Below are 12552 nucleotides of genomic sequence, written 5' to 3'. Positions count from 1 at the left end.
AAGGCTTTCAGCTGCTCTGGAAAAGCGGGAGCTGACACATTCCTTTGTGCCGAAGCTGGGCGGGATGGATAAGCTGTGCGCACAGATGGTGCTCTGGCTGCTGCCCTCCTGCCTGTGTGCAATCACTGAATGGTTAGCCTCACAAACATGCCGAACCCCTACCCACTTTCTTCCCAAGCCTCTTCCCGTTCCTTCTCCTCCATCCTAAAATACTCCTAGCAATTCAAATGCCATCACTCTCTGGAAAATGTGGGTGGGAATCACAGGCAATTAACAAAGGAAAATGAAGTTCATGTAGAAAACTGCCGGTTCAGTTCTGAGTGGGAGGCAGACTTTTTGGATCAGAGCCCTTTTCAACCTTACAAAGATAGGCTGACAAGCTTAACTTGTTCACAAACTGTGCTGTCAGTCAAAAATGAGGCACTGAAGTTTCACTTCAGTGAAGTTTCAATTCAGTAGTAGGTGTGACACCTGTAATGGAAAGTATCAGCAAGGAAGAAGATGAAATAGTTGAAACTTCTCAGTGTTTCTGTATGTTAGTGTGTGAGTCATAGGATTACAGTTTGAGAAGGGAGAGTACAGGTTTCCTGCATTTAGCCTAGAATTAAGTCCTTCAGGAGTTCCGAAATTGTGACAGAGTGCACAAATGAGACAGAACTTCACTTCTTAAAATGAATGATAACAGATATGGAAAGTGCTCTTTTTCCACTTCTTCAGCGATTAAAGTAATTTCTTAAGGACAAGAAATACTTACAAAGGAAATCCATTAATTTAATGCTACATATTTTTCACAAAAGACATTAATGCATAAAACGCCACACAGAGGTACAAAATGAGCCTGGATGAAGCCAGTGAAGGGTTCAGAACAGCCTGCAAATTCTGTGTAAATGTGGGAAAGTTTACTGAAATAGAGTGCAGAAATCTTATGAGAATTAATTCAGTTTCAGCAACATGGGAGAAAGATACTCACTTGTGTCTTAGCAAGTGAAAAAAACCATTTCTTTATATAAGATGACACGATTTCATAAATTTTCACTGGGAAGTTTTTAATCGCATCTTCTATTTGTCCTTACAATGAATATGATGTGTTTTACATGGCATTATATGTCAGACATATCAAAAGGGCTGTCTTCATTCATGGATGACATAGTTTATCAAAATAATTAAATTTCTGATAGGTTACTCTATCCATATTGATTCTTTGGAGCATCTTTTCAGGACCTAGATGCCAACCATACCAGCAATCTTCTGCATCTTAATGAAGGCTGGCTGAGCAAGGTCAAAAGATGACCCATTTCCTTGAGCTTAAGAGCAACATGAAAAGGATTTTTCACAAAAAACGTATCATATGGTAACAAAAAAACCCTCCAAAACATATGGATATTTTTGAAAAATTAGCTCACTAAAATATATTTCTGAGTAATATGTATGCTCCATGCACTCTCTACAAGTAGGAAAGAATGTGTGTAAACTTTGTGACCAGTTTTCTGTATTCTGAGATATGTAACTTGGAGAAGAGGGAACACATATTTGAAAGTTTTTAATCTTTCAAACTTAGTTCTGTTTGTCCCAAAGACAACTCATTCAGCACTGCACAGATATCATCAGCCAAATACTGATCCTGAAAAGCATCTGATTCAGTTTTAAGAACATGCACAACCTTTAATAAATATTACCAAAATAATTTTTAGACAAAGCAAAGGAGGAGTGGCATTGTTGCTTGTAACAGGCAAAGATCTCTAGAATTAGAAGTAATTGACATACAAACAAGCATACAACAAGCACATACAGTTGGCTCACTTTTGGAAAGCATCTAGAGATTCATTGCTTTTCCAGCTAGAAACTGAGCATTGAAGTGTGTGTGATATTTGAGCTGTAAGCTGTATGTGAGAATCTATTCTCTGTGATGAGTGCTCTAAAATAAACAGAGTATGCTTGCCTCAGGAACATTTAAAAACTCTTTAGAAATGGCAACAACTACTCGTAGTCCAAGCTTTCAATAAACTAATGAAGTGTCATTTTCCACATCAGATTTTTGAGTTTTCAGAAACTTCTGTATTTTAAAAGAAGTTGAATTCAGGAAAAATAGGAAGGAAAAAAATGTCTAAAATGCAAGCAACAAAAAATATAGTAAAATGGTTTCTTCCTGGTATTTTTAAATCCTATTAAATTTTGGCCAGCCTCTTTGAATTCAAATGACAGAAAATAGATCTTAATAAATGTTGAGTATTTCTGATTGAGATCTAGTAATGAAAAGAGCATAGAAAACCCTGGGAAGAAATGACCTCTTCTATATTCTCTGCAGAGAAAGGATAGCATATCAGTAAGGAAAAGCAATAAGATGGCAAAATATATACTGACAATATAAAGAAATATCAAGCACATGCTCATTGCATAAGGATTGCCAACTGGGAACACTGAATGAAGCTTTAGAGAAATAGTCTGTCTAGTTATTTACAGACCATGTCACAGGCATGTAAATACACATACATATGTGTTGGTGTTTAATGGACAACTTTAAACCTGTCATTTCCTGTGTGAACTGCTCGATCTTACGGTGTTTACTTTGTCTGAATGAAACAAGTGTATGCGATGCACTGGGTGATTTGGGAAGGCTGTGTTCGAAGCTCAGTGTTCAGCTCTGCAGTCTTGCCTTGTGTGGAAACAGTACTGAGCTCAGTCACAGCCTGTGAGCAAACAGCCAGTTCAACTGAGACTTTGGTGCAATCATTTTTGAACGATGCGCCCAACTGTTTGTTTAACCAGCACGGGCTGTGAAGTACTGCTGTTAGCAACTCCAAGTTGGTATTTATTCATACCACCAATTCCTCTCATTACCTGCTGACTTGTACTTACCCCTAAGGCAGACTGATGATACATTTTTGTGCATACTGTTATATCACTGCATTTGAAAAAGAGAAATAAGCAAAATTGAACCTGTGAGATGGAATCTAAACAAAAAGGGAACAACAACAGTTTATAAATGTATGGCAAAATGTTTAGGGGTCTTTATAAAAAGAAAATTCACTCCTTAGCTACTTAACACTTTTGTTCTGACCTTTTAAGTAAGAAAACTTTTTTTCCTATATAATTTTAAACCATATGATCTCTGTGTGGGAACCACATAACAGATTCATGACAGATATTTTTTCTCAAGGTCATTTTCCAGGGTTTTTTTTTCCCATTTTATTTTTAAGGGATTTTTTTCATGTTATGTAGAACACTTAAATCCCTGAAATCTGACTCAGTCCAGGAAAAGCTGTGTGAGTAAGGACTGACAGAGTTTGGGTTGACTGGGTGGTATGCAGCACAGCGCTGCTTTTAAAGGTCAGTGACCAAGAGGCAGTGGTTTCTGATATATTCAACCCTCATAGTAAATAATATAAGAAAAACTATGTCTGGGGACAGTTGGGACAGCTGCTGCCTTTTCTTGTTGATATTCATCAAGCCTTATTTGCCATTTCAGCAAATCTGATCTTGGACAATTTAATGGACAAGGACTGGCAACTCTTTCCTAGTTCTGTGAGTCAAACAAAAGTCATTACTGCTTCAAGTGTGGGCACTACATGCAGACCTTTATTTTGCTCCTGAGAGCTGCTAAACTTAGGAGGAGCTGGCAAAAATGCTTATTGTTCTATCAGAAAAAACCCTTCCTGTCGGACAGAATTTGACAAGACAATTGTCAAAGAAAGTTGAACAGAGACTGCCAGAGGCAAACTATGTAAATTGGATATCTTACACCCTGCCATACCTCCCTCAGTGGGATTTACAGCAGAAACAACATAAATCCACCAGGCTTTTTTTCCAAGCTGTTAAGATATGTTATCTAATTTCATCTTAGTACATATACATATTCACAGCAGAAGCTCATTTATAGACTTGCCTTAAATAGGAAGCTGAGATTTAAAGTTCATGTGGCTCATTTATTTCATGTAAGTCAGTTTGCACAGTCTAACTTTACAGTCTATATCAAGATACAGCAAGAGTGTAGCCAACAGGTTGAGAAGTGACTATTCCCCTCTATTTTTCAGTTGTGAGAGCACATCTGTGGCCACAGCTGGGTTCAGTTTGGGGCTCCTAGTGGTGGAAAGACCTTCGTAGACTGGAGTAAGTGCAATGAAGGGACATCAAGATGACTAAGGCTGAGTTATGTAATGATCAAAGTGGTGTTGAGGGAACTGAGTTTGTTTAGCCTTAAAGAAGCCAAGGCTGAATGGAAATCTAACTCCTGTTCACAGCTACCAGGAGGAACATAGGGCTAGAACAAAGTGCATTTAGTACAAGCTGGAACATGGGAAAGTCTGATTTGATACAAAAATAATTGTCTTTGAGAGTTGTTGGTGGGATGGCCTGCCCAGTGAAAGCAGTGTCTCTCACTCAGAGATACTCAAAACTCTCCTGGGGAGGAGACATAGCCTGGACACAACCTGCTGGATCTAGACTTGATTTCATAATGCTGGAAGTGAAAATTTTTGGAAGTTCCATCCAACATATGGTTCTGTGATTCAATGACTCATGGCTTATCTTGGTTTTGGGATGGACATTTGAGTGCACACAAAGCAAAGTATCCACAGTTGCTCTGGGGATGATCACCCAGCAGCTCATTTCATATCGAACAGCCCATTTGCTACTTGACTCTTTCTGCCCTTGATGTTGGTGTTTTCATGGCTTTTGGTTCAAGGCAGTGTTTATGGGGCCATTAAATTCCACTCTTTTATGAGCAATAAAAAATGCTGGTTTTTATTAGAAATGCATTTCCATTAAATGTTTCAGTTGTGCCTGAACACAGAATTTCCTTTTAATAGGGAATAACACCTCCTTTCTCTAGCATGGGAAGGCAGCCTTTATGGCATAACAACCCCTAGGAAATTGCACTTCTTGACATCTTCTTGGAATCTGGAAGTGTAAGTAAGGAACATTCTTTCTTAGCTGGGGAATCCTGAGCTGGGCAGATTGTAAAGATTTGTAGCATTTCACTACACCCTCCAAGACATAAGGAGTAGCAAAAATAGATTAAGTTAGGAAGAGTGTGCAGAGTAGGGCAAAACAGCATCACCCCTGAGATCAGTGGAAGGCCACTGCTGACTACTTGTCAGAGAGGGAAAGGAAAGTATTGCAGGCTGTCATGGACATGTATTATACAAGTGCTGTAATTGCTAAAACTCACGGCATGCATTTATGTCTGCTGATAGATCAAAAAATAAATCCTACAATTAGATTGACTTGGGAAATGAATGAACAAGGGTAGGAGATTTGAAACTCCTGGCTCTTTATTTAGTCATCAAAGAAATCTATTTTGCAATAAGCTAGGGGCATTCCATTAACAGTCTCAGAAGTGCTGAAGGACTAAGAGCAAGGCCCTTCCTGAAGAGATAGCCTGAATTAGTAAAGATCCAAGGGGGTTCTTAGGTTCTTGAATTTCAAAAACATCTCTAAATCACTGAAGTTATTCCTTGATGCTCCCTTAACACTCTCTGCTGTAAGGGCATATTATTGAAGCTATAATGAAAGCAAGGAGCATTACCTTTGACAAGGGAAGTGCTTTTGTATTGAATAACCTTTGGAAGAAAAAGAGGACAGAAAAGGGAAGATAATGTTGCTGATCCCTGAAACCACCTTAAACATGAATGCAAATTTACCTAAGTAACAGGAAGTAAAGGAGTAATCCTATTGTGGAGAGCAGCTTGTGTAGAGTTTGGGAAGAGAATTGTTTGAGTATCAGTGCTACAGCCATAGAGAAAGCAAACTCTCCTAGTTCCTACTCTTGGGAACTACGACCAGATACGAAGCACGTTTTGGTAAATCAGGTCCCCCAGATATGCACTGAGCAGACAGTCCCTTGAATCTCAGAAGTAATATTGAGAGAGAGGCTTCAGACACTCAGTAAAATATTAAGCAGAACCCGTTGATGGATTGATTTAACGAAGCTGGACCCTACCAGAGACACAGCAATGCTGGCTGGCACTAGTCCTCTGTCAAGGTGGCTGGCAGGAGAGCTTTTGAAAGGTTATTGATATAGAACCAATTAAAAAGCAGCAGCTGTTATCTTTACCTTTCCAGCCTTGTAAATAAATATGAGATATTTTATTTTGCTCTTGACAGAATACGTAAATGCTTTATTCATCTTTACACCTGCTCTGGCAACAGCCACATCTGAGGATCGGAAAATCTGTGCAAGCTGCGGTGCTCGCAAGCAAGGATTTCAGCAGTTGTTTGGAGCAAAGGCATCCCTTTTATGCTGCCCCAGAAGGCATCTCGGGGAAAAGCTAGGAAGCAGGCTCGGGTGTGCGGTGTGTACACCAGCTCGGGTCTGGCACGACTCCCTCTTTCTCCAAATTCCTGATTGAGGTCGGCCGGCACAGCCCGGGCGGGGGACAGTCGGCACAGCCCTGCTGAGGGTCGGCCGGCACAGCCCTGCTGAGGGGCGGCCGGCACAGCCCTGCTGAGGGGCAGCCGGCACAGCCCTGCTGAGGGTCGGCCGGCACAGCCCTGCTGAGGGTCGGCCGGCACAGCCCGGGCCGGGGGCAGCCGGCACAGCCCTGCTGAGGGTCGGCCGGCACAGCCCGGGCGCTGCCCGCAGCCTTCCCCGCGCCCGGAGCCCGGCGGGCGGAGCCGGCGCCGCGCCCCGCCCGAGCCCAGCCCCGTCGGCGGGCCCGCCCGGCCGTGCCGCCCTCCCGGCGTGCGGGGGCCGCCGCCGCCTCCAAACTTTGTACGGGGCGAGCGGCGCTGCGGCCCCGCCGCCCGGGAAGGGAGAGCGGCGCGGGGTGAGCGCCGGCACCCGAGCCGGCCCGGGGAACCGGGGCAGCCGGCCCGCTGCGGAGCGACGGGCTGCGCTCCCCGCCCTGCCCTGGCACACCTGCCCTGGCACAGCGGCTCCCGGGGCAGCAGCCCGCCGTGCCTCGCTCGCCTGCGCGGGGCGAACGGAAGGTAAGAACGGGAGAGGGATACGGGGTGGCGATCCCGACACGGGGCGGCGGCGGGATCCCCGCAGCGCCCGGGCACGGCTGTCTGTCCCCGGCACGGCTGTCTGTCCCCGGCACGGCTGTCTGTCCCCGGCACGGGTGTGTGCCCCCGGGAATGGCTCAGGGAGGCGGGAGGGCAGCGGCGCCGCATCCTAGAGGAGCGTTTGCTGCCAGCTTCGCCTCCAGCAACCTCAGCCCCTTCCCCAGTGCAGGCACTGCGGTCCTGATGGAAATGCTGTTTGCTAATGTGATCACGTATTCCGCCCTTTTGGCTTACTTGCTCTCAGAACCCATGTAAATCCTCTCTGGGCCTTTCTCGGCCGAAAGTTAGACGCAGTTTGATGCCTGACCATGAGGATCTGACTTCTGGGGGGAAAAATGGGGAAAAAGCCCCGATGTGGTGCAGTTTGCAAGGTGTGCCAGTAAATGCTATCACATGGAGAGGTTATCCCCGAAAAAGAACAGAAAGGGTCCTGTCAAACACTACCTGGGGTGTCACCTAAGTTTTTAGCCCCATTTTTTGAAAGCAACTTATATTTTGCCCACATAACTGTCCCACCGACAACGTCAAACTTATCCAGTTTATTTTGTCACTTGCTGACACTCGAGCTCATTTCTGTTTTAAACCGTGGTTGTCCCTTCTTTCTCCCTCAGTTTTATCTTATTGACAAGACCAAAGCATTTTTCATCAGCCTGAATAGGGCACTAACAAATAAAATAAAAGTGTCAGAACAAGAGAACGCTTAGTCAGGGACTAGAGATATAGGTGAAAATACTTTTGGGAAGGAAGAGAGGCTATGTTATTTGGCTGAGCTACACCCTTCTGCCTGGATTTAGGGCAAAGAAGAAAAAGAATTTATATTTGTAGCCCTCTAGCCTTTCTACTTCTATGTGTAGACATGACCTACACTGAAAAAAAAATGCGATTTTGAAGCATCTGACAGTCCTGGGACCTCGCCAAATCTCTACTGTAATAGTATATGGAAGTGTAATTCCTGGGTGTAGGAATGGGTCAAAGGAAAATGCTCATTGGAGTTCTCAGCTTCTGCAATAGCCTTGACTGTGCAAATTGTGGTGGTTCTCTTACATTTTTAATCTGGTGGACTAAAAGTGCGCTGATAAGGAGTCCCTTCCTGAAATCCATAGGCTTGTAGTTGAAAACTGATTATACTGCTAAAATCAGCAGTGTACACTAGTATGAGCAGCTAGCACATCTCAGTTACGTGTCTTGTGGTGTTTCACATCTCAAGCTTACACTATTAATTGTTGAATACCTGTAGACTAAACAGTATGGCATAATTCTGACCTGTTTAGCTGGGGGGAAAAATGCCTTTCAGTTCATGAAGTCGACTTGCTTCTTTTGCAAAAATGGCTTGCCCTGAGAAATTCTTTGGGATGTTGTGTGGGATAGAAGCAAGCAAAAAGGGTTCAGTCTCCTGCTGTTAGACAACACTCCTTTCTCAGTTTGGAAACCATACTGAAGGATGTCACTCTCTGATAGTTTCTGGGAACAGAGGTGGGGATGAAAATGTACCTCTGTTCCTCTGAAACGTTTCTCTGAAGACAGAAGGAATTAAATGGAGCTGATCAAAAAAGAACAAGATTTTTTTAAAGCCACGTCCAAACACATCAATAGCTTTTTTTTTAGGCAGACTTGAATTTGAGAAGGCTTAAGCTATGCCTAACACTTGATGGCAAGAAAGTGACATTTCTTCTCTACTCTTGCTTTCCTTAGGGAAGGTAATGAACGGGGAACTAGAGTGAGTAACTCAGGGTTGCCTTTCCCCTTGGGGGCAAACAGTGCTGTTTTGTTGGTAAGTTTGCTTGATACTGGTAATTTTGTATTATTTTCCCAGGCCAAGGAAAGAAGTCTCCAGGTTCTCAGTTCTTGGTTAGCATGCCACCCATGTTCTGGGCAGTTTGCATGGGGACATGTACTTTTTTTTACATTGTACTGAAGTCCAGGGCAACAACTGATTGTAAACCATTCGTATATTGTGCCTACTGAAGTCTTAGGGCAGCACAGAATTTGGCTCAGCCTGTGCAAGGAAGGAAAAAAAAAAGTGATTTTTTATGCCAGTGGTGAAATTCTTACTGACATCAGCAGGGGAATGATTTGCTCTTCGCTATGACTGCAGTCAGAAATGAATGCCTGATTGGCAGCCTCCAAGGACCTCTGTTTTCTGAAACATCACACAGAAAGGAAATATCATGTATAACTGTGTTTCAGTTGTTTCTTGAGTTGATTTCAGCATGAATAAGTTACTCAGCCATTTCAAAGAAATGCTATTATTTCAGTTCTATTTCAGTGGTATTTTTTATTTGCCTCATGGTACAAGCTGTTGTAAAACAAAGTTTCTTAAAGAAAGACCCCAGCAATTAGTTCACTGGTATTAAGGAAGGGCATAAACCTGTAAGAATTTAGTAACTATGTAAGGGAAACACTTTCCCTTAAGGAAAAGCTGGAAGATTATTATGTTAATAACAGTCTGGATGGTGCTGTTCCATGCAGAATTCCCATAGATATTACTGGAAGATTTATGCTAAATAAGCACTAGTTTTAGGTAGTGGATTGTAAAAAATATTATATGCTACCCAGCAGGATCTTAATCCTTCTGCATTTACTTAGGCAAACTTTGTCTTTGTAATGCTTTTGAAATCTGTTCTGATTTTCAGCAGGAGTCATGCCTAACTGGTATTACTGGATCAGCCTTCAAAATGTAAGGGCAAGAGAATTTAAACATATTAAGACAGATCTTCTCTTAATTCTGTAATGTAGCATGTGGGTTAGGAACGAGGTGTGGCTTTAGCTCATTGCTTCTTGTCTTAGCCCATGTGGACCAATTTCTCCACTTGTTCTTGTACTGTTTTGTTTTCAGGGGCAGCTCTGTGGCTTTTACCAGGCTGCTGCAAGGATGGGGCCCCTGGAAGCAGTAGGTGAGGAAAACCAGACAGATGAAATGAAAATGGAGCTGTTCACTAAGCTGTACTTGACAAGATACACCACACCACTCAATGAATTGGCTCTGGATCCTAAACCAGAACTGAAGGACAGCACAACACTTGTTGAAGTACAGATAATTCTCATCTTTGCTTACTGCTCCATCATCCTGCTGGGGGTGATCGGAAACTCCCTCGTGATCCACGTGATCATCAAATTCAAAAGCATGCGCACAGTGACTAACTTCTTCATTGCCAACCTGGCAGTGGCCGACCTGCTGGTGAACACACTGTGTCTGCCCTTCACGTTGGTTTACACGCTCTTGGGCGAATGGAAGCTGGGCTCGGTGTTGTGCCACCTGGTGCCTTATGCCCAGGCCCTTGCTGTCCACGTGTCTACAGTCACTTTGACTGTGATCGCTCTGGATCGTCACCGCTGCATCGTCTACCACTTGGAAAGCAAAATCTCTAAACGGATCAGCTTCCTAATTATAGGAGTGGCCTGGGCAGTCAGTGCCCTGTTGGCAAGTCCCCTGGCCATTTTCCGTGAGTACTCGTTGATTGAGATCATTCCAGACTTCAAGATTGTGGTCTGCTCTGAGAAGTGGCCAGGGGAGGGGCAGCTCAACTATGGCACCATCTACAGCATCTCCATGCTCCTGATCCAGTATGTGCTGCCTCTGGCAGTCATCTCCTTTGCCTACATCCGTATTTGGACCAAGCTCAAGAACCACGTTAGCCCTGGGGCAGGGAATGACCACTATCACCACCGGCGCCGGAAAACCACCAAGATGCTGGTGTGCGTGGTTGTGGTGTTTGCTGTCAGCTGGCTGCCCTTCCACACTTTCCAGCTGGTCAGTGACATTGACAGTCAGGTGTTAGACCTGAAAGAGTACAAACTGATCTACACGGTGTTCCACGTCATCGCCATGTGCTCGACGTTTGCTAACCCCCTTCTCTATGGCTGGATGAATAACAACTACAGGACGGCCTTCCTCACGGCCTTCCAGTGTGAACAGCGGCTGGACTCCATCCACCCTGAAGTATCAGCAGCTTTCAAAGCCAGGAAGAAACTAGAAGCCAAGAGGATTCAGTTCCCTGGGGACTCTTTCACACAACCTACCAATGTCTAAGATGTCTGACTTTAAAGAAGAAATGAATATGTTGCGAACAAAGGGATGAACCCATTTTGGTACATGCATTTTCAATGCATAGTTTTATTCATAAATGGTGAAAGAACAGTAGCAGGAAAGTCAAGGCAGGTATTGTGATTTTAGGGGAGTTGATTGACATCAAGAGGATGTAACTATACAGCTGCAAGGAAGTAAAAGGGAGAGGCTTTGTTTATGGCTATCTTTAACTGGGTAAATACACTTCATCCCTCTCATATCTTCTTGACAAGTCTAAATGACAAGGGCTGGATTTGCTGATTTTGCTGGAGGAAGGAAAATGGCTGATTTATAGCACACGAATATTGGTGGTAGGTGCGGGTAGTTTTTATATTCGATGTGGAGATCAGGGAGTGCAGAAGTCTGCCAGGAGAAAGAAGCCTGTCTGACCGGGGAATGAGCTGTGCTGGTTAAACCTCAAAGTTTTCAGGCCCCTTCTCTCCCACAGGCATCTTTTGCAAAGAAAGGGAATTAAGAAATGAAATACATTACCTGTTTTTTACTTGGGCTATACTATTTCAAACCAGAGCATTTGAAATAGATTAGGTGGTGAAAACAGAAGAGAAAAGAAAAACCAAACCCACCAAAATACTGGATTCAGTGAGAGGAAAGTTCCTACATAAAATGAAATGTGGGTTTTGGCCAGTCAGATGGGGTAAGAAGTCATCATTTAAAAACTGGCAGTTGTTATGCTGGTGAGAAAATCACGAGCCTGTGACTTGATCATTCCCTGCAGATTCCTGCCTTTCATTCTCCTCTGGGAACAGCTCACAAATGCAATTCTTTAAAGTAGTATTTGAGGGCAGGGAATGCAGGCTCAGGTCTTCTGTGAGCACTTAATAAACTGCTAATATTTTCATTTTCAGGACCTGCTTAAATGTCTAATGTGTTATTAACTCCACAGGCTTTGAATTTTTGCTGCTTCTGCGTGGATAATAAAACAGCAGATAATTCTGATCCTCTGGAAAGGCTGCTAGATGGTAAAGTGCTTTTCCTTATTGTGGTTTTTTGTCACATACTCATCTCGTCTCAGAGCTTTTTTCCATCTTTAGCCTTTGTAAAAATTAAGAACATCAGAATGACTGCAACCTGATAACAGTATGCTATGTTTATGTGATAACTTATCAGTTATTCTGCATGCCGTAGTTAATAGTTAAATTCCTTTTTTTGCTCAGGTATAAAATTTTAATCTGTTTACCGTGTTGTACACAGCAATGCTCAACTCTTCTATGTCTTTGTTCAGCCTCTTTGAACTCATTAGAGAGATGAAGAAAATTTCAATCCATGTTTATTTCAAGCTGCCCTGTTGCTTATCGAGAATAAAAACAAGTGTGATACTTTCACTTGAAGTCTAGTTTGATGGCTACATTTCAGCAGCCTCATTTTTTCTTTACATTTTTTGTTGTTCCTAAATTCATTGTGTTCTCTCTTAAAAATTAAACCCCAAGAAAACTCCAGCACTGAAATGTTTGCAATGTAAT

At 43.1% G+C, this 12552-nt stretch overlaps 2 protein-coding genes across 2 annotated transcripts; one reads left to right on the top strand and one right to left on the bottom strand.

The window, feature by feature from the left end:
* Positions 1-1540: 1540 nt before the first annotated feature.
* LOC136360830 (cuticle collagen 2C-like) lies at positions 1541-7113 on the bottom strand. The gene is made up of 2 exons (XM_066318449.1): positions 6511-7113; positions 1541-1660 (listed from the first exon to the last, which is right to left on the bottom strand). Exons 1-2 carry the CDS (start codon positions 7111-7113, stop codon positions 1541-1543), a joined length of 723 nt encoding a protein of 240 aa, XP_066174546.1.
* A 2732-nt stretch (positions 7114-9845) lies between these two features.
* Positions 9846-11660, top strand: NPY2R (neuropeptide Y receptor Y2). The gene has a single exon (XM_066317675.1). The coding sequence runs from the start codon at positions 9878-9880 to the stop codon at positions 11033-11035; it is 1158 nt and encodes a 385-aa protein (XP_066173772.1). The 5' UTR covers positions 9846-9877; the 3' UTR covers positions 11036-11660.
* The last annotated feature ends 892 nt before the right edge of the window (positions 11661-12552 follow it).

The sequence above is a fragment of the Sylvia atricapilla genome, chromosome 4 (assembly GCF_009819655.1).
Source record: "Sylvia atricapilla isolate bSylAtr1 chromosome 4, bSylAtr1.pri, whole genome shotgun sequence".
Classification (NCBI taxonomy): Eukaryota; Metazoa; Chordata; class Aves; order Passeriformes; family Sylviidae; genus Sylvia; species Sylvia atricapilla.
This window is presented reverse-complemented; position numbering and strand designations above follow the sequence as displayed.